The 25118-nt window shown below is 36.3% G+C and overlaps 1 protein-coding gene across 1 annotated transcript in view; it reads left to right on the forward strand.

Moving 5' to 3' along the window:
• Positions 1-25118, forward strand: part of LOC145263679 (bifunctional coenzyme A synthase-like) — a 45733-nt gene that overhangs the window by 1716 nt on the left and 18899 nt on the right. Inside the window, exons 2-7 of the mRNA XM_080120563.1 lie at positions 3157-3868; positions 5867-6081; positions 9209-9340; positions 12068-12197; positions 16076-16203; positions 21646-21727. Of these exons, the coding sequence (XP_079976689.1) occupies positions 3190-3868; positions 5867-6081; positions 9209-9340; positions 12068-12197; positions 16076-16203; positions 21646-21727 (1366 nt within the window). The 5' untranslated portion in view covers positions 3157-3189. The remainder of the gene's footprint in view (positions 1-3156; positions 3869-5866; positions 6082-9208; positions 9341-12067; positions 12198-16075; positions 16204-21645; positions 21728-25118) is intronic.

Below are 25118 nucleotides of genomic sequence, written 5' to 3' on the forward strand. Positions count from 1 at the left end.
TCGGAAAAAGGAAGAAGCTGCTTATTGCTCTTGCTTTTATAGTTGTTTCCGGTGGTCTTTTGCGCATGTGTGGATTTCCTTTGAAAGGGGAAGTGACATTGTCCATGTGTGCACATATGTGAGTACATGTGTGTACGTTAGCGTGTGTGTGTGTATACACGTGAATGTGAGTGTATATACGCGAACGTGAATATATGTACGTGTGTGGACGTGCACGCATATGTTTGTGTGCGCGTATGTATATGACAAGTAATATAGCTTGAGATGTGAATGCGTGTTTTTGTGTGAGACTAGAAAAGGGTTCGCACAATACCTTGCTTAAGGATGCGTTCTCATCCATCAAGTTCCGTCTGTGTATGTTTACAAAATCATGTCAGCTGATACTAAAAAGTCACTTTTAATTCTGTTTTTATAAAGGAAATCATTTTTAAGCAATTAATGGGAATTCGTAGGCATTACCACATAAATTTTGCTAGTTTGAATTATTGAGGGTACTTGTGCATTTTTCCACCATGCTGAAATAATGTTATTATTTCGAAAGCCACTCTATATATAGGGAGGAGAGGAGAGGGTGTTTTGTAATCATTCTGTGCTTCCACTTAATAATAATAAAGATATCGTGAATCTTAAATTTAGCCTGCAAAAAAAAAACTACTTAAAAATAGCACGATAGCAAAAGTACACAGGCACCTTAATAGAGTCATCGCCCATTGTTTTTTAGAGGTACGGGCAATAATGGCGAAAAAAAGATAGGGGGATATAGTTTTGAAATCCGATTTATCATATTTTGTTTTGTAGGTTTCCGACTACTTTTTGATTGTATTTGAAAGATTAAAGACTAAAGTTAATTTAAAAAAAAAAAATTGTACACATGAAAAAAACAGTTATAATGAAAAATGTTTTCACAGCAATATTTGAAAACTGACAAGTTCAGCTAAATTTTGAAGTTAAATAAATTCATTGTAAAAAATCCCTTGAAAAATAAATATTAGTTTTCTGAGTCTATTTCAAAGATAATTAGTAAAGTCCCAAGATATTAAATTAAAAAAAAAAAAACACCTTTAAAATGGAATATGTACCTCAAATCTGTTGCCAAGGTCGCTGGAAAAATGATGGGATCCTTCTATCGATCCAGTAGATATCTACCTGCTGATGCAATTCTCTATCTATATAAGAGCCAGGTACGTCCAAGGATGGAGTATTGTGGTCACATCTGGGCAGGAGCTGCTAGGAAGATCTTATCCTGCCTTGACAGAGTTCAGTATAGACTTCGTAGCCTAGTGGAGGATGCCCTTTTCTCTTCCCTGCAACCTCTTTCTCACAGAAGTGGTACTGCGAGCCTGTCTCTGTTTTATCATTATTTTCATGGCAAATGCTCATCTGAACTCCAATCTATGCCCCCCCTCACCAAACATTCACGAGAAACACTCGTTTGGCTGTAAACACTATCAATAATTTCCCCCGCTCTTTATCTGTGCCTAAACCTAAATGTAGATTCCATGAACAAAGCTTCTTTTTAAGAACTGCACACCTGTGGAACTCTCTTCTGTTTATTCCGGAAATTTTGAACAGAATCAGTAATTGTATCAGAATCGAAAAAATTTTGGAATTGTCCCATCACTAATAAATATGCCTTTAGTTTTTATATAGATTCTCTAATCTTTCTATAGAGAACACATACAGATATTCACGTTAATATACAGAGTACAGCATAACTTTTTGTAAATGTCTAATTGTATTCCATGAAAGATGATTAATGCTACTTTTTTAAAAATTTTATTGAATAAAATTGTATTACAGTAGATTGAGAAATCAATATGATGCGTGAAAGTTGTTAAAGAAAAAAGTTTTATAAAAATCACCGCTCTAAAAAAATAGAAACAAAAAAATTATGTTCTGACCTGTATTAAATACAAATATAGGTTGATTGCTATGGGAAGGAAGAATATATCACTCACTTGACAAACTTAACGATAAACTACATCTATCTGCTCTCGGCTACAATGTGCTATTGTGGTAGCCATTTCTATAACAAGTTGTGTAATCTTTTATTGAATAATGTAAATCTAATATGAATCCGAATTACATCCACCATATTCAGGATCTCATAGCTAATTATCAGTGCTCAAGTGAAATACTTCCATTATTTATGTGATCTCAGGGAAAGACAACTTATGCTTCGATTATTCAAGTAGTGAAGACAAGGGGAGATAATCCTTTTTTACTTGTGCAAATAGCAGTGATCTCAGGGGTGAATAACTTATGATTTATTTGTTCAAGTAGCAGTCATCACAAGAAGCGGATGGTCAACTCATGCTTGTTGAGGTAGTTGTGATCATGATTTGCTTGTGAAGTGGAACTGATCTTAGGGGGAGACAATTCATGATTTCAAGCAGCAGTGATTTGTTTCTTCAAGTAGTGGAGAGACAGCTCATGCTTTTCTTTAAGTAGTTGTAATCATAGGGATGCCTCCTAGTGAGTGCAACCTTGGCATGGTTCGTCTCCTGGTAGGGTCACCGAAGCCAGACAGGTTGAAAGGTAGAGATCAGACTAAGAGCACTCACTGGTCCTGCAGGTTGGGGGTTAGAATACGTCCAACAATCCAATTCTGTAAAAGAAAGTTACAGAAACCGCAACATCATTTATGGACTTCCTGGCCTGGGAAGGGTCCTCTCTAGTAGAGTTCATGACGCGAGCGTGTGAAAGCCTCCAGGAAGCCAGTGCGCCGACAACCCTTTTGATGATTGGCCACACCTTGTGGAAACCTGCATCCAACATCACCAGGCAGGCCCTTGAATGGAAATCGCAAGGCAAGCGTAAAATTGGTCACCTGAGGCAGACATGGAAAAGAAGCATTGAGGCTGAGACCAGGGCTGCCAGAATGACATGGGTCGAACTGAAGAGGACCAGCCAGAACCGGGTCTGTTGGAGGGGCGTCGTTGTGGCTCTATGTTCCCCCAAGGAATCAAAAGGCCTAAACTAATCATAGGGATAATTCATATTTTACTTATTCAAGTAGTAGCAATTGCAGGGGGGAGGGAGACAAGTCATGCTTTGCTTGTTCAAATAGTAATTAACACAGGGGCAGATAACTCATGCTTTACTTGTGAAATTTTATGCTCATCGATAGTTATTTATTTATTATTTGTCTTTCAGATTATCTGGAAATTTCATGCTTCAAATTGAAATATGGCAAGATCTGGCCTATTGATTTTGACTTCACCATTTTCAAAGCTAAAAAAAAGAATTCCTCATGTCCTTGCGGCTGCCAAAAATCTGGTTCAAGATACATTATACATTCATCTCCAGCCTCAAGTACCCCAAAATATTCATGACCCCAGTATCAGCTCTGCCACCAAAGGATTTTCATTGCAAGCTGTTCCAGTGACACATGAAGCAGTTCATCTTGTACAAGATTTTTATCGAATAAATTCACAGGCATTCCAACATATGGACCTCCGTGTTCTACAGGGGCATTTTACTAATGGAAAACTAAATTTTTCCAGTTACAGGCTTTCACGGGATTACGATATTGTCTTGCATGACTTTTCGCAGCAACAGCATGAAAATACATCTGACTTGCTTCGCGATATAAATCGCTGTTTCTGTCTGCATCATACTGCTAAAACTGTAAACATCAGAAGACTGCCGCTGTTATCTATGGAGGAAAAGGAGGATGCTGTAATGGAGGAAAGACATGTTAATGGTATCAGCTTGGTTAATAGTCTAGTTAATGTAAAACATCATGTCACTCTTGGTGGCACTTTTGACCGATTGCACATTGGACATAAATTATTATTGAGCCAAGCGTGTTTCTTGGCGGCAGATAGTTTGACTATCGGTATTTCTGACGAACCTCTAATTGCAAGTATGTTTTTCATGAACCTATCTTTTCATGTACATCTATACAAAATACATGTTCATGTCCAACAATTTTAGATCTAAGTCCATTATTAAACCTACCTACTAATATATTATATATAAAGAAACAAGTCATTGATATAGGGGTTAGAAATACTAAAATAAAAAATGAAAAGCTTTTTTAATGCAAGAACTTTTTTATTATTTTACTTTAATCTTAATTTTTTAAAATCAAATTCCTTATGCAGATAAATATAGTTAAAATAATTACTAATATTTATTTAAAATATTATTGCTCTTTTTATCAATATATATATATATATATATATATCATTAAATACAATAGACAATGTATGTGTACATATTTTCATCTTTATCCTTTCTAAGGATATATATATATATATATATGTGGTGTTCTAATATGTAATCTATCAGAATGGTTTCCAATCTATATATGTTGATTCATTTACATTCCCATATAGTTAGAGTTCACTCCCAAATTACTTAAGGTTACGAGTATAGTCAGCTAATATACTTCCTAACTTCCGGCATAGTGCTACCGAAAGCGGTGACAAGGAAAATCTGTTCATTTGCATTTTTTCTCTCACGCCAGTATCTCCTCTGTGCATGTACTACCTTTTATTATGTTTTTCCGATCGTTCTTTTTTTTATTTAATAATCATAGAAAATTTTTTTTGGTCTTATTTTAATTAAGATTAATTAGTTTTATTTTTTTAAAGAATTTTTTTTAACACTTTTTGCGCTCTTTTTTTTTTTTTTTTTTTTTTAATTATTGAAAACAGTTTTTAAAATCTTTTTAAACTATTTGGAGAATATTATGTATTGGATACGTTTTTTATGATGTTTGAAATTTTGTTATTTTAATTTTACTAATTTGATTTGATTTCAATAATTTTATTTTTATACTTTCATAAACATATGTAAATTGAAATAAAAAAAACTTTTATTTTAAAAATTTTTTAAAAAGTATTTTTATAATTTCATAAACATATTTATCTTATAAAATTTCAAATAAAATAAAACTTATCTTTTAAATTTTGTTATTAAAAGTGCATTTAAAGATTAATTGTGTTATTTTTATCTGTATAATTTTGTTAATTTTTATTGCATACTTTTCAATAATGTCCCTTTCTTCTATATCAATAAATCGCTTCACAATAGAAATATTGAAGAACAATAAAAGTGAAGAACCTGATTTGCTTTGTAACCACTTCTGGTAGCGCTATGCAAGAAGTTAAGAAGTATGTTAGCTGACTATAACCCAACTTAAACCATGTTTTGGGTCTCTTTATTCTCATGATGATGATGATGATATATATTGTTACTTCTATATTATCAGTATGAATAATATAGAAGTAAAGCATTTAATAAAAGATTTGTGGATATTTTAATTAGCATATTGTCTGAAAAAGTAAAAAAAATGTATTTATTTCATGAGTCGACCAGTACTATGAGAAATGAATTTATTATATTCACTAATGCAGAATTTGTCAATTTGAGACAAGTTTAAAACTTTCTAGGTCAAGAGGTTGTTATGTTGGTATCTAATAAAAAAGTAGATATTAATGTGATATCTTGACCTGCAAACCCATCTCTAATCTGATGCTTTCAAAACAAAGGTTTCATGCTTTATTTTTAGATTCACAATCTCTTCAATTTAATTCTTATTCACTATTTAGAATCATTGAAACAAAACTAATCAACAAGAAAAAGACAAAACTCTGTTCCTCTCTTTCTCAATAGGAAATGAACACAAAAGTAATCAATATGAAAAAGAAGACAAAACTCTATCTCTCTTTTGTTCTGTTTTAAAAATAAAGAACATCTTATGCTCCTAAGAAGTAAATAATACAATTAGCTTAGCCCTCTTTCTCCCATAAGTCACACCTAGTCTAATTATATATTAGACAAACCTTGCATGTATATTTTTTTATTTTATTTTCAAAAAGTCATAAAAATTATGTCTGATATTTCTGTTTTGTAGGGAAGAAATTATGTGAACTTATTGAACCGATAGATAAACGAATTGAAAATGTTAAAACATTTTTGACCGATGTAAGACCAAATCTTCCGTTAGACATTGTTCCGCTGTTGGACATTTATGGCCCAACAATCAGTGACCACAAACTGGACTGCCTTGTCGTCAGTCAGGAAACCCAAGGAGGTGGAAATAAAATCAATATTGAACGCGAAAAAAAGGTATTTCACATTCATCCTGTTCTTCATTTTTTATTATTTATAGAACTAGCATGGAAACTCGATGTTGCCCAGGAGTAATAAAAAATGTGTGGTAATTTTTTTCACTTGCATAGTCTTTTCTTTATTTTTGTTATTATCATGGCTCCTATTGAGAACAAATGTAAAAATTCCCAACTTGAAGCATTTGTAAATGAAAACATTTATTGTATACACACACACAGTGATGTGCATAGACTTGATTGTATATTCTAAATGTCCAAGTTTAAGTCCTAATACTCAGAAATATGAAAAATGGGGATAGTTTGAGTATGTAAATATAGATGAAACATGAATGAAAAGATTTATTATGTAAGAAAACACAGAAATGAACAAGCATGTCGTTTGCTTTTGATGGATGCTTATGCCATATGCAAGTTTAGAGAGCACCATCTTCTCTGGCTAAGAAAATGTACATCAGGTTAAAAAAATGAAGGACGACCTACTGCCTTTGTAGTGCAGTGAGCCTTCAAAATTGATTTACAACTGTTGAAATTTGAGAGTTACTATCTTATTTCCATCTCTAATTGGAATATTGAGAGTCATCGCATCCCTCTCTGCATGCTGGTGCACACACATACATATATACACATACATATATAGAATAAGTTAAGAAGATAAAGCATAAATTTACATAGGAACTTTATTACATTATCAAATCAATAAAGGTTACAGAAAAAGGAATAAGGGAGAAACCTTTTTAGATCATGGCATTTCAAAGCTAAATGTTTCTCATCAGAAAAAGCCGGCATTATACAAAAGTAAAGGTAAAAAGACAGCACCAACTTTAAAAACATTCAGATTAGAATGGAAAAAAAATTATTTTACAGAGGGTGATATATACAGGGTGTCTCAAAAAAATGTACCCATACGTCGAATGACGAGAAATACTTTATTTATGAACATACAGTGAAATGGAATAGCTTTGAATACAGAAGATGAATGTGATTAAAGAATCATGTTCGAAATTTGTGGACCAACAAACTCCTGAAGCAAGTTAAGGTATCTCTCACCAGTGACAGTTCCGTTAATAAAAAATGGCCCTATGATGCCCAGTGCGGATATCCCACTCCTTACTCCTGGCAAGTTTACATGGTGTTCAAGTGTTACATGAGGATTTATAGGACCCCAGTATGTGCAATTGATGATTAATGGTGCCATTTAATTTAAACGTTGGCTCATCGCTCCACACAATTTAGTGGGGAAACCCTGCATCCTCTGCACATTTTGCCAGGTACCATTCACAGAATTTGACTCTCCGGTCAGGATTGTCTTCGTTGAGAGCATGAATTAGTGTTGGAATGTAGCATTTCCAGTGCAGACGCTTCATGATGCGATGGACGCTATCTTTTGAGATGTGGGTTTCCCGAGCAATTTGTCAAAGTGATTTCTGTGGTGATCGAAAGAGTTTTTCCTGCACCTGCTCTTCTTTTCCAGGGCTCGTGGATGTCCGAGGTCGTCCAGAACGTTTCTTGTTGACGTTCTGGACGGTTCCATCTGCTGCAAATTTCTCTTTATATATATATATTATAGTTATAAATAAATTGCTAGAAATTTGTTATATTATTCCTGATACCAGGTAGCGTTATTGTTTTCAGGTGGGTTTGGTTATTAGGATTTTAGTATGTTGTGGTTCCTTTGTTTCTTTCTAAATTAACAAAAGTACACAAGAAACTACTCAACCAATTTTCGCAAAATCAGATGACATATGAGACAACATCGCATGTTTGATATTTTTTTATTTTTTAATTTTAAAACTATTTAAATTAACTCTCTGATCATGTGAAGTGTTGCTGAAATTCCCTGTATTGCCGGTTCTGAAGAGTGAACCTTCTACCTCCAGAAGAGAGTTATCAGAACTAATTAAAATTTAGCAATTTTATCTTAGGTTCAATGCAATACAATTAAGATGAAAACCATAGTCTGAATAATTCAAATATGCTTGAATGAGAAACTAGAAATTTAAAATTTGAATGATGACAAAAATTACTAAATTGTAGAACTGAAATAGCAATTAACTGTAGACAGAGTATAAAGTTTTTTTAAGATGATTAAAAAAATAAAACAAAATATCATATTTCAAAAATCAAGTAAAATGATAAAGTAGTTTTATTTTTATAAAGAAAGTAATTTTTAAGCAATTAATGGGAATAGTAGGCATTACAACATAAAATTATGCAAGTTTGAATTATTGTTATCTCCCTTGTTTTTCATAATTAAAATATTGGAGGAATTCTGAACAAGAACGAAATAAACTAAATAAATACAAAGCTTGTAACTAAATGAATAAGTATAAAATCGTGATAGAACAGATAAATTATGTTAGTTCCTACGTGTGTCATAGTTAGTCCACCTTTGTTGATTTGACATACTTAAAAGTGTGGAGCACAAAAACACCTCTCAAGCAAAAAGCTTCACACCATTGCTTTTTTTGCTATATACTAACGAATCACTATTCATCAAAGCTCAAAGGCTATTCAAGGATAAGGGTTAATGAGTTTGATTATAAAAGCATAATCGTTGAGATTAGGCAGAATTTGATTTAATAGGACAGCTCAACAAAAATTTGTTAACATTGAACTTGAAAATGACCATGTTGTAGTCCGTGAGGAAGCAGTAAGTCTACTGCATAGAAAGTAAACTCCTTTTACCAGGCTAGAAAACTTCTCTCACCTGCCTGTATCTTATATCTCTACAAAACCACCATTTGCTGTTGCATAAAGTGCTGTTGCAACATCTGAGCTGGTGTACAAACCACGATTCTTTTGTTTTTAGACATGGTTGAAAAACAAGCATTTAATTTTGTTCCATAGATGAGTAGTTCTTGAAAAGAAACTTTGTCCATGGAAGTGTCATTTAGTTTTAGGTACACAGTAAAAAAGGAAAATTATTTACAATGGTTGTAGTTAGACGAGTTTTGTTGGGAATGTTTTATAGGGATGAACTATAGATTGGAGCTCAGTCAAGCACCTATTATGAAAATAACAATAAAATATAGAAAGACTATAGAAATAAATAGAAAGATAAGTTAAAAATTCATATTTATGGTAGTTTTCATTTTTGTTTTAAAAATATTTCATTTTTATTTCAGGGTATGAATCCAATGGACATCCATGTTGTCGAGCTTTTAGAAGATGCCAATCACTTAGTTGGTGAAGAAGAAAAAATCAGTTCATCCAATGAGCGGAAACGGTTACTTGGCACTTTGCTCCACAAACCGCAAGTATGAAATTGTTTTTTTGGTGTCTGGTGTCTGGATAGAATTCCATTAAAAATGTTTATGTTTAATGCTACTAAGACTTTAACAATTATAAGAAACCTTTCCAACCACCGATTGCCATGGCTACCTGAGAGTTCAACTTTCAAACTCCTCAGCCTAACATTCATAGGTAAAATAGGTTGGAACAACTACATAGGAGATACGTGCATTCTTTTGTGGACTGTTGTCCTCATCTTAATAGTTGTTGTTTCACCACGTTTTAGCCAACTCATCCTCTGACTTTCTTCTGAATCTTGTAACTGTATCCCTAGTGATTACTGGGGATACAGTTACAAAACTCAGCATTCCTATCCTCTTGTATTAATCAGCTGAAGAAGGCCAGAGGATGAGTTGGCCAAAATGTGGTGAAACAACAACCATGAAGATGAGGATTACAATTCCACAAAATAATGAATACAAAAATTATGAAGCCTCATCTCAAAGGATAAAAAAAAGAAATGAAATACATAGATGTTGACAAGTCTGTTGCATATAAACTCTCTCTACCAGGCTAGAAAGCTTTTTTGTCGTTGCCACATCTGGACTAGTGCACAAATCACAAGGCTATTTTTTTTTTAGACAGGGTCCAAAAACAAGCATCTAATTTAATAGTTCCCACACTATATACGAAACTCTTGTCCCATCACCAAAATATTGCATCACGATGCTTGTTTTATGAGTATTTCAATGGCGCCTGTTGCATTGGTGCTCTCTCAATGTAAATAACCACAACAAACTCAACTACCAGCAAAATTGCAACCCTTCACTGTAGCCATCCCAAGATGCCAGGTGATTTCTACTCTAATAGGTTTCTTTTCACCTTTGGAGTTCCCTGTTTCCGCGACTGTACAAATGTGCAGCAATTTAAATGTAATGTGCACACCTCTATAAATCTTGCCCCTAATTTACAGTAGTCCTTTGCATCTCAGTGACAATGTGCATTGTTTAGGGTGAATATAAATAGAAAAAAAATTCTTTTTGACACGCATTAATTGGAGTGGCCATCCCAGGAGTGATTTATAGTATTGAGTCACCTATTTAAATAAGTCAGATCAAGATTAGCAATGCAGTTTAGTTTTATGCCAGTTTACTACTACTACTACTACTGCCTGTGTTTATGCTGAAACAAATGCAGGAAAAGTACCTTGATAAGAAGAACCTGTATTTTGCTTTTGTCAATATGGAGAAAATCTTTGTGCCAAAAGATATTGACTGGTGGACGTTGAGTAAACATTGTTCAAACAATATACAGAAACGCTCAAAATCCTGTTATAATTTAGTGACAGCTTTTCAAGTACATCAGGGTTCATTACTTTTCATTTATGTCTTAATCCAGGGAATTTTGTACAGGTTTTCTGGAGATGCGGTATGTTGTGAAACAATGGAAGACATACTTGTTCAGTTAAAAACGTGGTGGAATCTTATATAAAGTAAAAGGTTTGAAAGTGAATGTTACCAAGATTAAAGTGATGATCAGTATTGGAATGCTCTCAGAAAGAGAAAGCTTCCCTTATCGTATCATGAGGTACTGCAAAATCAGAAATAATTAAAACGACACGTCTTTTTTGACTTCCATGAACACTTAGCTGCACAGATTGTTTTGCTTTGTAAACTTTAAAAAGGCATTTATACACAAGGTCTAACTCTCCCTCATGGGGAGGCAATTAAACTGGGACACTATCTCTGAAAAACTTTTTTGTTTATTTATTTTTTATAAAAATTTGTTTATATAAAACTTTGTATTAAAAATATTTCATTTTTATACATTTTTTTTTTAATTAAAACTTTATTTTTTGTTTCATGAATCTCATAAGTTTACAAAACGTTTTATAATTCAACTGAAAATAAAAGTAGAAGAATGATGTGTCCTTTTCGCCATATCTGATTTTGGAGTGCTTCAAGTATAATTGATCCACATATTCAAATAAACATTTATTTAAAAATTGAAAAGCAAATTTGAATAATGTAAAAACATAATTTTCTTCCCAAAGTAATCGATTAAACAAAAGAAATTCATATGATTCGTTGTTTTAGACATGCGGGTTAGGGTTAGAAATATTGAAGAATTTGAAGTGATGTAGACAGTTTCAGTTTGAAATTTTATTGGGAGAAATGTGAGTTAAGATCCATAAAGGTGTGCGGCGGACACAATGACATTGAACGTGAAAAGTGGTGGAAATAATCAACTAACCTTGTCGCCAACATGAATGAGCTTGTCTTTGCCTAGCAACAGAATTTTGATATAAGAAAGAACAAGTATATGCTGAAACGAGAGTATTTATGCATATCAGCCACATGTGATTAGCGTGCTTTTGCCATCCATAAAAGATGAACCTAATAAAAGTTGTCACAAGCATTTTAGCACTCAAAGGGTTAAGATCATTGGGCAATAGAGATCAGTATTGAAAATGATATTGTTGGAGAAGAGTATATCACATAATCTTTTTGTTTAATCCTTCAAGTAACTCATAATTACCCAAAAAGTAATCCATAGATGTTTCAATAAAGTTTTAAGTTCTTTTACCTTCTTTTTTTTCAGCTACTTATCAAAGAAAAAGACAGAATAGTATCAACCCTGCCCGCAAGAGATGTACAACATCTTTAAATCTCCTCCTTCCTACATGATGGGATATATAACAGTAATAATCTCCAAATTCAATTTGTTAATCCTTTTTTTCTTCTCTGTTTCAGATTTCCAATTCCTGTATCCCTTCACGGCCATATCGGATTGGCTTGACAGGTGGCATTGCATCCGGAAAATCTTCGGTTTGCAAACGACTCCAGCAATTAGGAGCTGCAGTTATTGACTGTGATAAACTTGGTAAGTTTCTTTGTTTAAAATCTTTTTGGGGTTTTAACTGCGTGTAGTTATCTCTCTAAAAAGTTCTGACATTCAATCGGTTTATTTTGTTTAAATTTGAAGTAGTTAAAGACGGAAATTAAAAGGTTGAATCTTCTTTTAGATGTATTCTGATATCTTTAGAAAAAGTTTTGTTGGTTAATCTTTAATCCATTCTTCAATTCTTCATCTTTTTCACCACTTCTCCAATCCAGAGTTTCCCAAACTTCAGGACACCATGGAACCCTTGAGCAGGGCAAAGGTTTTTTATGGAGCACTAATAAGACAATTTCTAAAATAGATATGAAATATATTAATTTCAAATTTTAACACTAATGATAATGTTTACAACCATTTTTTTTGTTTTTTTCTTAATCAAAAAATGTATTTTTTGTTATTTTTTATTTTCTTTTTCATGAACGATCCTGAAACTCTTTACATTTTGTAGTTATGTATCATATCTCGTTTTTTTTTTTTTTTTTTTTTTTTTACATGTTAATCACCACTTATAAAGGCTCGGAAGCCACTCAGGGATAAGGGTTATTACATGTACAGTAATCAATGGGATAGTATCCTAGTAATTGTTAGTATTGGAGATTTGATAAAGTGTCTTACTTAAGGGGGCGGTTCATCAGGAATTTGTTTATGTTGGACTTGAAGACATCCAAGTTGTAGTCAGGTGGGAAACAGGCAAACAGAAGAGAGTTCCACAGGCATGCACTTCTAAGAAAGAAGCTTTGTTTATGGAATCTACGTTTTGATTTTGGCACAGATAAAGAGTCGGGAAAATTATTGACAATGGTTTCAGTTACACGGGTGTTTATCATGAAAGATTGGCATGGGGGACCATAGATTGGAGCTCAGACGAGCACTTGCCATGGAAGTAACGATAAAACAAAGATAGGCTCGCAACATCCAGTAAAAAAGATCAAAAGATGTTTGCAGCCATTTAATTTTTCCATATAAAGCATTTGATCTTCTTTGAAAAAGGGTTTCCGGGGCCCTTCAGCCTCACTCAGGGAGCACACTTTAGGAAGTTCTGCTCTACATCTTTTACACCTCAAATTAAAAAAACTAAAGTTCAAATTAAAAAAACACAACTTCAAATTAAAAAACACAACTTCAAATTAAAAAAACTAAACTTCAAATTAAAATACACAACTTCAAATTAAAAAAATCCAAGTTCAAATTAAATTAAAATTTTATTACATGATAGATAAACCATTTATTCTCCAACAGGGAGGTCCTCTTCCCTGAGACATCTAGCGTGATGGCGTTGAACCCGATTACAGAATGCCTGAGACATGGCAGGAGTTACCACTTGGTAGGCTCGGTCGATGGCGGTCTCCACAAGACGAAGACGGTGCTCCACTTTTGTGATATCTTCCGGTTGTGGCACATGTATAACGCTCGGTAGATCCCTCTTGATGACGGCTTTGATGGCTGACCAGGCCATTTCGATGGGGTTGAGAGCCGGGCTGTATGGAGGCAAGCGAATAAACTCCACTTCTGCAAAAGCTGCCTGGTCGTGTAGTTGTTCCACTCGGGAATGGCATGGGGCGTTGTCAATTACCAAGGCTACCTGTCCGGCATCATATCCCATTGCGAAGACAGAATTGAGTAGTTCTGCAACCCATTGGTTGACATCTGGGTGCTTGTAGGCGCCACGCCTGCGGGTGAAGTTGATGAGTCCCTGTTGACTAATACCAGCAACCATGTGAATATTTGGACCTTTCGAGCCTGGAACATGTAGCACCACTCTCTGGCCCCTCGCGGATCGTCCAACGGTCCGAGTACAAAATAAGTTCACGTTTGACTCATCCAAATACACCACATGTTTACCAGCTCCCAATGCGGCCATAACCCTTTCTACATAGATACGACGTTTTACCTTATTCTCCGGAGTGTTGACATTCTCGGCTTGCTTGTGAACCCGTTTTACAGTGAAGAGTCTACCATCGAGATGGTTATTTATGGTAGTAACGCTGATTGGGGGGTTGATTCCATGCATCTCCGAAATCTTCAAGGCCAACTCCTTGAGAGTGATGGTAGGATCTTCTCCGATTATATCAAGCATGTTGTTGACCATGTCCGGATTCACTTTCCCATGTCGCCTTCCACCCCGCGGCTTATCCTCCACGTCTTGCCCCTTGGCCTGTTTATTCACCCAGGCGTACGCGGTGTTCCTATTTATCCCACAGTTCTCTGCGACAGTTGTCCAGTCCCTGCTATTTCGAGCGGCTTCCAGAATCCGACGCTTAGGAGAATTTCGATTGCGTTTGTACTGACCACGTACTGTGCCTCTCTTGACTCCTCTACTTGATCGCACAACTACCGGAGATCCATTGTTATTTTCCATATTTTAAATTATTGTAATGTTAATTGTTAGAAACTTTTCTTTTTTTATTGTTGCGAGCAACTACAAGTAATAGTGGGTAATTTGCATAAGTGATGTTATGCAAATTACCTTACAAAGTTTGAGTATGAATAATTCTAACATAATGTCACGTGCTTTTAAATTGAACTTGGGTTTATTTAATTTGATGTTGTCTTTTTTTAATTTGAAGTTATGTTTTTTAATTTGAAGTTTAGTTTTTTTAATTTGAAGTTGTGTTTTTTAATTTGAAGTTGTGCTTTTTTAATTTGAGGTGTAAAAGGTGTAGTCCATTCTTAATCCTCTAGTCCATTCTGAATCTCTTCTGCAGCTTCTTTAGTCCATCCTTAGTTGTTTCTGCTGCTTATGAGAGGCAAGTAGATGCTATGTTACAATAACACAATCAAAGATGCATCAGAAATAGACAACCTGATGCTCTTCGGGGATACAAGTTCTCCACTCTTTTTTTTAAGAAAAGGTTGACTTCTGCCAAATCGTTAAAGTCTTACCTCCTCATTTTTTGGCACTATTTAACTAGATTTTATTTCTCTCTTCTCCTGTTTTTTCTGTCTTCTTCTTTTCCCCATGCTGTCCTTTTCCCATCTTATGATAGTTCTCTCTGAAAACTATAAATGTTAATTTTGCCATGAAGACTAAGATTTCAAGCATATTACGAGTAGGGGAATTCGATAACTTTTATTTTACCAAAGAATGACTTCCTGTCACCTTTCACAACATGCATAGTGTCTTTAATTCTAGCTTATTAGTTGAAACTGATTCAAGCTATTTAGGGAAAAAAAATTGTTTTTTTTTTTTACTACCTTTTCTCTACACACATACACACATAGGGGAGGAGGTGTTTGTAACCCCCAAATTGGTAAATTCGTTGCGATTTTCTATCATTGGCTACTCATATCCCTGAGATTTTAAAAGATTCCAATTTCGAAAGGAAAATAGATGACAAAATGTAAAATTGTAAAGATAAATAACAATTGTAATGATAAATTGTAACGATAAATAACAATGAATTGAAAATAAAATCAAGTATTTTATTCATTTTTTTTTTTCCTTATTTAAATTTTTTTTTTTTTTTAATTTTTTTTTTTTTTCTTTTTTAAAATTTTTGATTTTTTTTCTTTATTTAAATTTTGATTTTTTTTTTTCTTTATTTAAATTGTTGATTTTTTTTTTCTTTATTTAAATTGTTGATTTTTTTTTCTTTATTTAAATTGTTGATTTTTTTTTTCTTTATTTAAATTGTTGATTTTTTTTTTCTTTATTTAAATTGTTGATTTTTTTTTTCCGTCTTTAAATTTTTTTTTTTTTTCTTTATTTAAATTTTGATTTTTTTTCCATATTTAAATTTTTGATTTTTTTTTCTTTATTTAAATTTTGATTTTTTTTCCATATTTAAATTTTTGATTTTTTTTTCTTTATTTAAATTTTGATTTTTTTTTCCTTATTTAAATTTTTGATTTTCCTCTAGGTCATGTTGCTTATCTAAAAGGAACGGCTGTATTCCAAGAATTAGTAGAAACGTTTGGGGAAAGCATTGTCGGAGATGATGGTGAGATAAACCGTGCTGCCTTAGGAAAAATTGTCTTTGGTGATAATGTAAGTATTATGCTTCCATCAGCATCTCCTTGCAACTCTTGCATATATCTATAGATCATCTACATCACCTTGAATTGCTGCGTTGTTAAAGAATGGAGTATTTAGGATCGTTAAACAGATAGCAAAAATCATCATCACTGACGACTGCTTCATGCCTCTCTGCCATATTCATACATTTTCGCTTGGATCTGTCTTTCATTTGATCTTGGTCTTGCTAATCACTAATGCTGGTGTTCTTCCATTTCCAGGTAATTTTATCTATGAATCTTAACCTTGAGTATTCCCATATTCCTCCTACCTTCATGCAGTTATAAATGTCATACTAGATTTTATTCTGTATTTAGTTTTTCCTCATTGTTAAGCTGTTCAACTAGACTACATTCATCAACTGTCTAGCAGAATAACAGATTTACTATTATCGAACATAATTTCTGTTTTCTTTATGATGCAACATTAGCAGATATAACCTCTACAAACTAACCCATTAACATTAACTAACCACGCGGGGTCGCAGAAATACCTGGATTAGACCCCAGGCGCGGAGCAAACCCTCTCAGTGGTGACGGACCCAGTGGATCTTTCCAGATAATCCGTCTAGGAGAAGGAAAACTCTGAAACTAAACCAAAGAGGAGGGAGGCCTCTTCAGTCTTGGATGACAACCTTCCTAAAGCTGGTGACTCAAACAAATTACCGGTTTGCAATACCTAAATTGCTTAGGGAGTAGATAGGGCCTGCCTATCGCCCGGCTTCCATACTCCTTCTTTGCCTATTAGTCAGGCGCAGAGATACTATCACAGTGATTCGACAGAAACACCCATTGGTAGATCTTGTTTCTTGTCTAGGGCAATGAACGCCGTTTCCCCCACTCCCGACACACCCCACCCCTAAAGCTGGGCACTTGAGAATGCTTGAGTACCACATATGCCTGAGCAATTAGATTGGGTTGACCTTCCTCTGATGGGTTGAGGGTACCGGATTGACAGTTACTGGCTGCTGTTTCCGACTGGTAGTACAGGAGCCCTAACTCTTTGGTAGCGCTTAGAGCGGCTGCTCCATCAACAGTTGAATAATATCGGGATGTTTGCAGTGCCATGGCGCGCATGGAAAGGGACCCTGCACTCATCCCCGGTGGGCTTTCCTGAGGCCACAGTCCTAGTTGATGGAGGGTCAGCTGATGGTCTACTTGTGATGCATGTGTGATATTCTGCATAACCTCCTGTTCGGCTTCCCCTAACCCAACTGAAACTCGTTAAAAAACATGATGACAGTACAATCTAAAAATAAGCTTAAACCAGGCTTAGGGACCAACAAATCCAACTTGCCTCCTCCCTTGAGGCTTGCATTCACAAATATCCGTGGGCTTAGAACTAATTTAGCCGATGTTGAAGCATTTCTCCTAACAAATACCCCGGATATCTTAGCACTAAGTGAGACTAACCTACACTCCTCCATCCCCTCTAACTACTTTAACATGCCGTAAGGACTCTGACAGACATATGCACGGATTTGGAGTTTACATTCGTAATACCCTTCCCTTGACTAGAGAAACAAATCTAGAAACGGATGATCAAGCCTTTATGTGCTTTAGACTAATCATGCAACACAACATTAGCTACTTTTACTTTCTCTACCGCTCTCCCTCGACCCAAGACTGCACCATAATAAACAAAGTATCTGACAGCATAGACACAGCACTCTCCTTCGACACTAGCGCCCAAGTACATGTATTTGGTGACTTTAATGTCCATCACAAAAACTGGCTTGGATTCTCTACTTATACAGATGCAGCAGGCAGCGCAACTCATAGCTTCTCTGTATCTCACTCCCTATCGCAAATTGTTACTTTCCCAACCCGCTTCCCTGATCAGGAAGAGCAACACGCATCACTATTAGATCTGTTTTTGACCACAGTTCCTGATGATTGTGTAACGAAAGCCGACAGCCCACTTGGGAACGCTGATCATGCGGTAATAATGGTTGAAATTGCCCTAAACTCCAGACCCAAAACTGAAGAGCCAGTGCTCAAAACAACGAGATATTATAAAAAGGCTGACTGGGAAGCTATCAGAGATCTTATCAGAGACGCCCCATGGGGAAATATATTTTCTCTTCCTGCTGAACAGTGTGCAACTGAGACCACTGAATGGTTCAAAACTGCAATCGAAGCGCATGTTCCCATGCGGAAATTCTATAGCAAGCCCCACTCTCCCCAATGGTTTACTTCGACTTGCGCAACTGCCACTGCTCAAAGGCAGCATGCATTCCGCAGGTTTAACCGACATAAGTCCAGTTCAAACAGACAAAAGTACAAAGAAGCTAGAAGTAACGTTAAGAAAGAAATAGCGACAGCTAAGAGGGAATTTACGGAAACCACTAAAAAACGCATCGAAGCACAAAAATTAGGAACTCGTGACTTCTGGAAAATCTACAACAGTGTAGTAAATAATGGGCAATCAACAATTCCCCCACTAACCAACAATCACGAGGTTCTTTGCTCAGCAACCGAGAAGGCTAACATGCTTGCCAGTCGGTTTGCCTCCAACTCTACACTGGACCCTCTAAACCACCCCCTACCTGACTTTCCTATGCGGACAGACGCCACGCTAGACGATCTGGAAATCACCCCTGCTCAGGTGCATGCTATCATAAAAAACCTTGACACTTCCAAAGCATGTGGACCCGACCTCATCCCAGCTGTGCTATTAAAAAAGTGCTCAGCCGAAGTAGCTCCAGTTCTCTCCAAACTCTACAACAAATGCCTTAATGAATCTTGCTTTCCGAGCTGTTGGAAAACTGCTTCTGTGGTACCAGTATTCAAGAATTCTGGCGAAAGAACTGACCCATTAAATTATCGCCCTATTAGCCTCCTCCCACTTTTCGCCAAAATATTTGAGACCTTAATTAACCATGCTCTAATCCAGCACCTTACAGATGCTAAACTTCTGACCGACCATCAATATGGATTTAGACAAGCCCGTTCCACGGCAGACATCCTCACTGTAATCTCTGAACGCATATACCATTCACTGGACAAAGCGGGAGAGGGCAGAGCGGTAGCTCTAGATATATCTAAGGCTTTTGACAGGGTATGGCATGAGGGTCTCCTCAGGAAGATTAGATCTTACGGTATCACTGGTAGAATACTTAACATAATTAAATCCTTCTTAGATAAGAGAAAAATCCAGGTTGTCCTCGACGGTCGTACGTCTAAACAATATAATATAAATGCGGGAGTGCCCCAGGGATCTATCCTTGGTCCTCTGCTGTTCCTGATATTCATAAATGACCTCCCCGACAAAATTGCCTCTGAGATGGGTATATATGCTGATGACATCACACTCTATAGCAGGCACGACAGGAAAACAAATGAACATATATCTAAAGTAATGGCAGAAACACTAGAGGATGACCTCAAATCAGTAGTGGAATGGGGACAAAAATGGATGGTAACGTTCAATGCCACCAAGACAAAACTGGTTTCATTCAATAATTACAAGAAACCTTCTCTACCACCTATAGCAATGGCCAACAACTCTTTAGCTGAGAGTACGTCTTTCAAGCTCCTTGGCCTAACGTTCACAGGAAACATGAGCTGGAACAATTACATCGAGGGCATTGCCAGGGCCGCTGCGAGGAAGGTGGGCTCTCTCTACCGTGCTAGAAAACTTCTAACACCCGAAAGTATCCTGTACCTCTATAAGGCCACTATTCGCCCATGTATGGAGTATTGCTGTCATATTTGGGCCGGTGCATCGGCTACTAGTCTCTCGCTCCTTGACAGGGTTCAAAAGAGAGTCGCAAATCTGATAGGCCCTAAACTGGCATCAAAACTTCAGCCTCTGTCCCATCGTCGAAATGTTGCATCCCTCTGCCTGTTCTACAAGTATTATAATGGTGAATGCTCTGAAGAACTGCAAGCACTTGTGCCCCCACGACGTGAACACCCTCGACAGACCCGACAAGCTACAAAATCCCACCCCCACACTGTAGAGATTCCTAGATGTAAAAGATCTTTCTACTCCAGTAGTTTCTTCCCCAGAACTGCTAGACTTTGGAATTCCATTCCAGGTCACTGCTTCCCCAACTGTACTGACATGCATAAGTTCAAGTGCAACGTGAACCAACATCTCGCTGCCCTAATCCCTACATAGTACCCCAGTAGATGTTTCCCCTGATAGTAGCCCCCTACATTAAAGTGGCAATGTGCCTTGTTTGGGGTGAAAATGTAATAAAAAAAAAAAAAAAAAAAAAAAAGCCTTTATCACTTCAGTAGAAAATATTTTCCATGTTTTATCCTGTTATAAAGGGAAATAACCGAAAAGCAAAGAGTTATCTCCCCTGAATGAGAAGGGGGAAGACTTTATCCCTTCAGTAATTCCATGTTTTATCAATTCCATAGCGAAGACGTACCATGACAAAAAAGCTCTGTAGATTTTGTACACAAATGCTAACAAATTTTTTATCCTTGTTTAATCCTTTAACTTTCTTTTGAGTCATGTTGCTTGTCTAAAGGAAAGTTTTTGGAGAAAGTGCTGCCTTAGGAAAAATTGTTTTTGGTTATAGTTATCATCATCTTCAGTTTCAAGTTCATTTTACATGCTGGCATGTGTTGGACAGTTTTAAGGAATTGATTTCAAAACTAACCTATCTCTGTCCGGTCTTTATAAATCTCTCTTTTTCTCAAGCTCATCCTTATCACTTCCTTTCATGTTTTCCCTAATTTTACTTTGTAAACTGGACCTGCTACTTTAACTGTTCTACATTTACAAACCTAAGAACTGTCATCCATTCTTTCAACATGGCCCCATGCAACTATAGTTTCAAGTCTAGAATAGTTCACATAGTAAGTTCAGTTGGTAAAAAGAGGCGAAGGAAGTGATAAGGATGGATTTGATAGGAAATGAAATAAAGACGTGATCAGAGATGGATTAGTTTTGAAGTCAATTTCTAAAAACCATCCAACACATGCTGCATATAAAATGGACATTAAACTGATTATGATGAATTTGCCATCTTGGATACTAATCATTTTGAACGTTATATGGTGGCTATTTTTTATATGTGCTTACAAGAAAATACAATGAAACTAGTGGATAACATTTATTTTATATATATATTAAATAAAATAAATTTAATATATATATAACATAAAATAAATATAATATATATAAACTAAATCTAATAGATATACACTTTCTAATATATATATATATATATATATATATGTATTAGATTTAGTTTATATATATATTATATTAATTTTATTTTATATATATATATATATGTATTAGATTTAGTTTATATATATTATATTTATTTTATATATATATATATATATATATAAATTTTTTTTTATTTAATATACTTCTTATTGCATGAAGTAAGGTAAGTTTGCATTCATGTTTTTTTTTGTTTAAATCAACATTTCTTTTATTTTAAAGAATATGCGGCAAAAGCTGAATGAAATTGTATGGCCCGCCATTGCTCAACTTGCTGAAACTGAAATAAAAAAATGTACTCAAGGTAAGGAAAACAAATTCAGATACAACACTGATTTTCTTTTTTGCCAACTGATGTTTATGCACTTTTTTAATCTGGACAAAAGTATAAGAGAGTAAGTGATAATCCCACTATTGGTAAACTAGTTTACTCGGCAGTCAACAGATTGCTCTGTGTGTAGTACACTATTTGTTCTGCAATTACTGATTGTAATATTATTATGTTATTATTTTTTTTTTTTACTTTTATTCACCTTAAAAAATGCTTATCGCCTGAGATGTAAAGGACTACTGCAATTAGGCTGATTCATGGAGGGCATCCTAATGGGGAGTTGTGCAACAAGGAGTCTGTCCAGATTACATTTAAATTTCTGAATGTTGGTACAATCGCATAAACAGGAAATAGAAAGGTAATTTTAAAGATGAGCGGTCTGAAGAAAGAAGCTAGAGTAGAAAGTTTACTTACATATGGTGATCTCTAGTGTGAAGGGGTGGGATTTTGCAATTATATCTTATGTTAAATTGAACTATAGTTATGACTTCACAGGTGAATTCAAATGGCATTCGTGGTTGGCCTATTATCTACTTCCATCAATGAAAATTTTGAACTACTGAAATGTTTCTAGCAATCCCTGATAATTTTGAAACATGGTCGGTGTATAATTAGTGTGTTGGGAGGGGGTGGATTAATTAAAATTATGGTGAAATCAGATGATCCAGCAAGACATCATTTTTAACTCTCACAAAATCACGACAGGGAATTTGATAATCACACTGTTGTCAGACAAGTTTACTTGGCAACAACAGATGTTGGTTTTTCTTTATTTTTGCAAAATTAGAAAATTTAAATCTTGAATTTCAAGTGAAACCAATCGTATCTGCTGAATTGTCGTGTTAAAGTCATGGTAAAGAATGAAAACAAATATTTTTTATTTGTTTTGATTGCTTAACCCGACATGATCACGTTGTAGATGTTCCACCCTAACCCAACATGATCACGTTGTAGATGTTCCACCCTAACCCGACATGATCACGTTGTAAGTGTTCCACACTAACCCGACATGATCACGTTGTAGATGTTCCACCCTAACCCGACATGATCACGTTGTAAGTGTTCTACCCTAACCCGACATGATCACGTTGTAGATGTTCCACCCTAACCCAACATGATCACGTTGTAGATGTTCCACCCTAACCCGACATGATCACGTTGTAGATGTCCCACCCTAACCCGACATGATCACGTTGTAAGTGTTCCACCCTAACCCGACATGATCACGTTGTAAGTGTTCCACCCTAACCCGACATGATCACGTTGTAGATGTTCCACCCTAACCCGACATGATCACGTTGTAAGTGTTCCACCCTAACCCGACATGATCACGTTGTAGATGTTCCACCCTAACCCGACATGATCACGTTGTAAGTGTTCTACCCTAACCCGACATGATCACGTTGTAGATGTTCCACCCTAACCCGACATGATCACGTTGTAGATGTTCCACCCTAACCCGACATGATCACGTTGTAGATGTCCCACCCTAACCCGACATGATCACGTTGTAAGTGTTCCACCCTAACCCAACATGATCACGTTGTAAGTGTTCCACACTAACCCGACATGATCACGTTGTAGATGTTCCACCCTAACCCGACATGATCACGTTGTAAGTGTTCTACCCTAACCCGACATGATCACGTTGTAGATGTTCCACCCTAACCCGACATGATCACGTTGTAGATGTTCCACCCTAACCCGACATGATCACGTTGTAGATGTCCCACCCTAACCCGACATGATCACGTTGTAAGTGTTCCACCCTAACCCGACATGATCACGTTGTAAGTGTTCCACCCTAACCCGACATGATCACGTTGTAGATGTTCCACCCTAACCCGACATGATCACGTTGTAAGTGTTCTACCCTAACCCGACATGATCACGTTGTAGATGTTCCACCCTAACCCAACATGATCACGTTGTAGATGTTCCACCCTAACCCGACATGATCACGTTGTAGATGTCCCACCCTAACCCGACATGATCACGTTGTAGATGTTCCACCCTAACCCGACATGATCACGTTGTAAGTGTTCCACCCTAACCCGACATGATCACGTTGTAGATGTTCCACCCTAACCCGACATGATCACGTTGTAAGTGTTCCACCCTAACCCGACATGATCACGTTGTAAGTGTTCCACCCTAACCCGACATGATCACGTTGTAGATGTTCCACCCTAACCCGACATGATCACGTTGTAAGTGTTCTACCCTAACCCGACATGATCACGTTGTAAGTGTTCCACCCTAACCCGACATGATCACGTTGTAGATGTTCCACCCTAACCCGACATGATCACGTTGTAAGTGTTCCACCCTAACCCGACATGATCACGTTGTAAGTGTTCCACCCTAACCCGACATGATCACGTTGTAGATGTTCCACCCTAACCCGACATGATCACGTTGTAGATGTTCCACCCTAACCCGACATGATCACGTTGTAAGTGTTCCACCCTAACCCGACATGATCACGTTGTAAGTGTTCCACCCTAACCCGACATGATCACGTTGTAAGTGTTCCACCCTAACCCGACATGATCACGTTGTAGATGTTCCACCCTAACCCGACATGATCACGTTGTAAGTGTTCCACCCTAACCCGACATGATCACGTTGTAAGTGTTCCACCCTAACCCGACATGATCACGTTGTAGATGTTCCACCCTAACCCAACATGATCACGTTGTAGATGTTCCACCCTAACCCGACATGATCACGTTGTAAGTGTTCTACCCTAACCCGACATGATCACGTTGTAAGTGTTCCACCCTAACCCGACATGATCACGTTGTAGATGTTCCACCCTAACCCGACATGATCACATTGTAGATGTTCCACCCTAACCCGACATGATCACGTTGTAAGTGTTCTACCCTAACCCGACATGATCACGTTGTAAGTGTTCTACCCTAACCCGACATGATCACGTTGTAAGTGTTCCACCCTAACCCGACATGATCACGTTGTAGATGTTCCACCCTAACCCGACATGATCACGTTGTAAGTGTTCCACCCTAACCCAACATGATCACGTTGTAAGTGTTCTACCCTAACCCGACATGATCACGTTGTAGATGTTCCACCCTTACCCAACATGATCACGTTGTAGATGTTCCACCCTAACCCGACATGATCACGTTGTAAGTGTTCCACCCTAACCCGACATGATCACGTTGTAGATGTCCCACCCTAACCTGACATAATCACGTTGTAAGTGTTACTTACTGCATAAGATTAAAAAGAAAAGCAATAAATATATGTTGAGGCAATGGTGAAAAAAGATATCAGTTTTGTGGATGTGTCTTGTGTAGTATTTCTATATATAATCACTTTTTAATTTGCAAAATTC

The sequence above is a fragment of the Euprymna scolopes genome, chromosome 39, assembly GCF_053919585.1.
Source record: "Euprymna scolopes isolate OS-2025 chromosome 39, ASM5391958v1, whole genome shotgun sequence".
NCBI lineage: Eukaryota > Metazoa > Mollusca > Cephalopoda > Sepiida > Sepiolidae > Euprymna > Euprymna scolopes.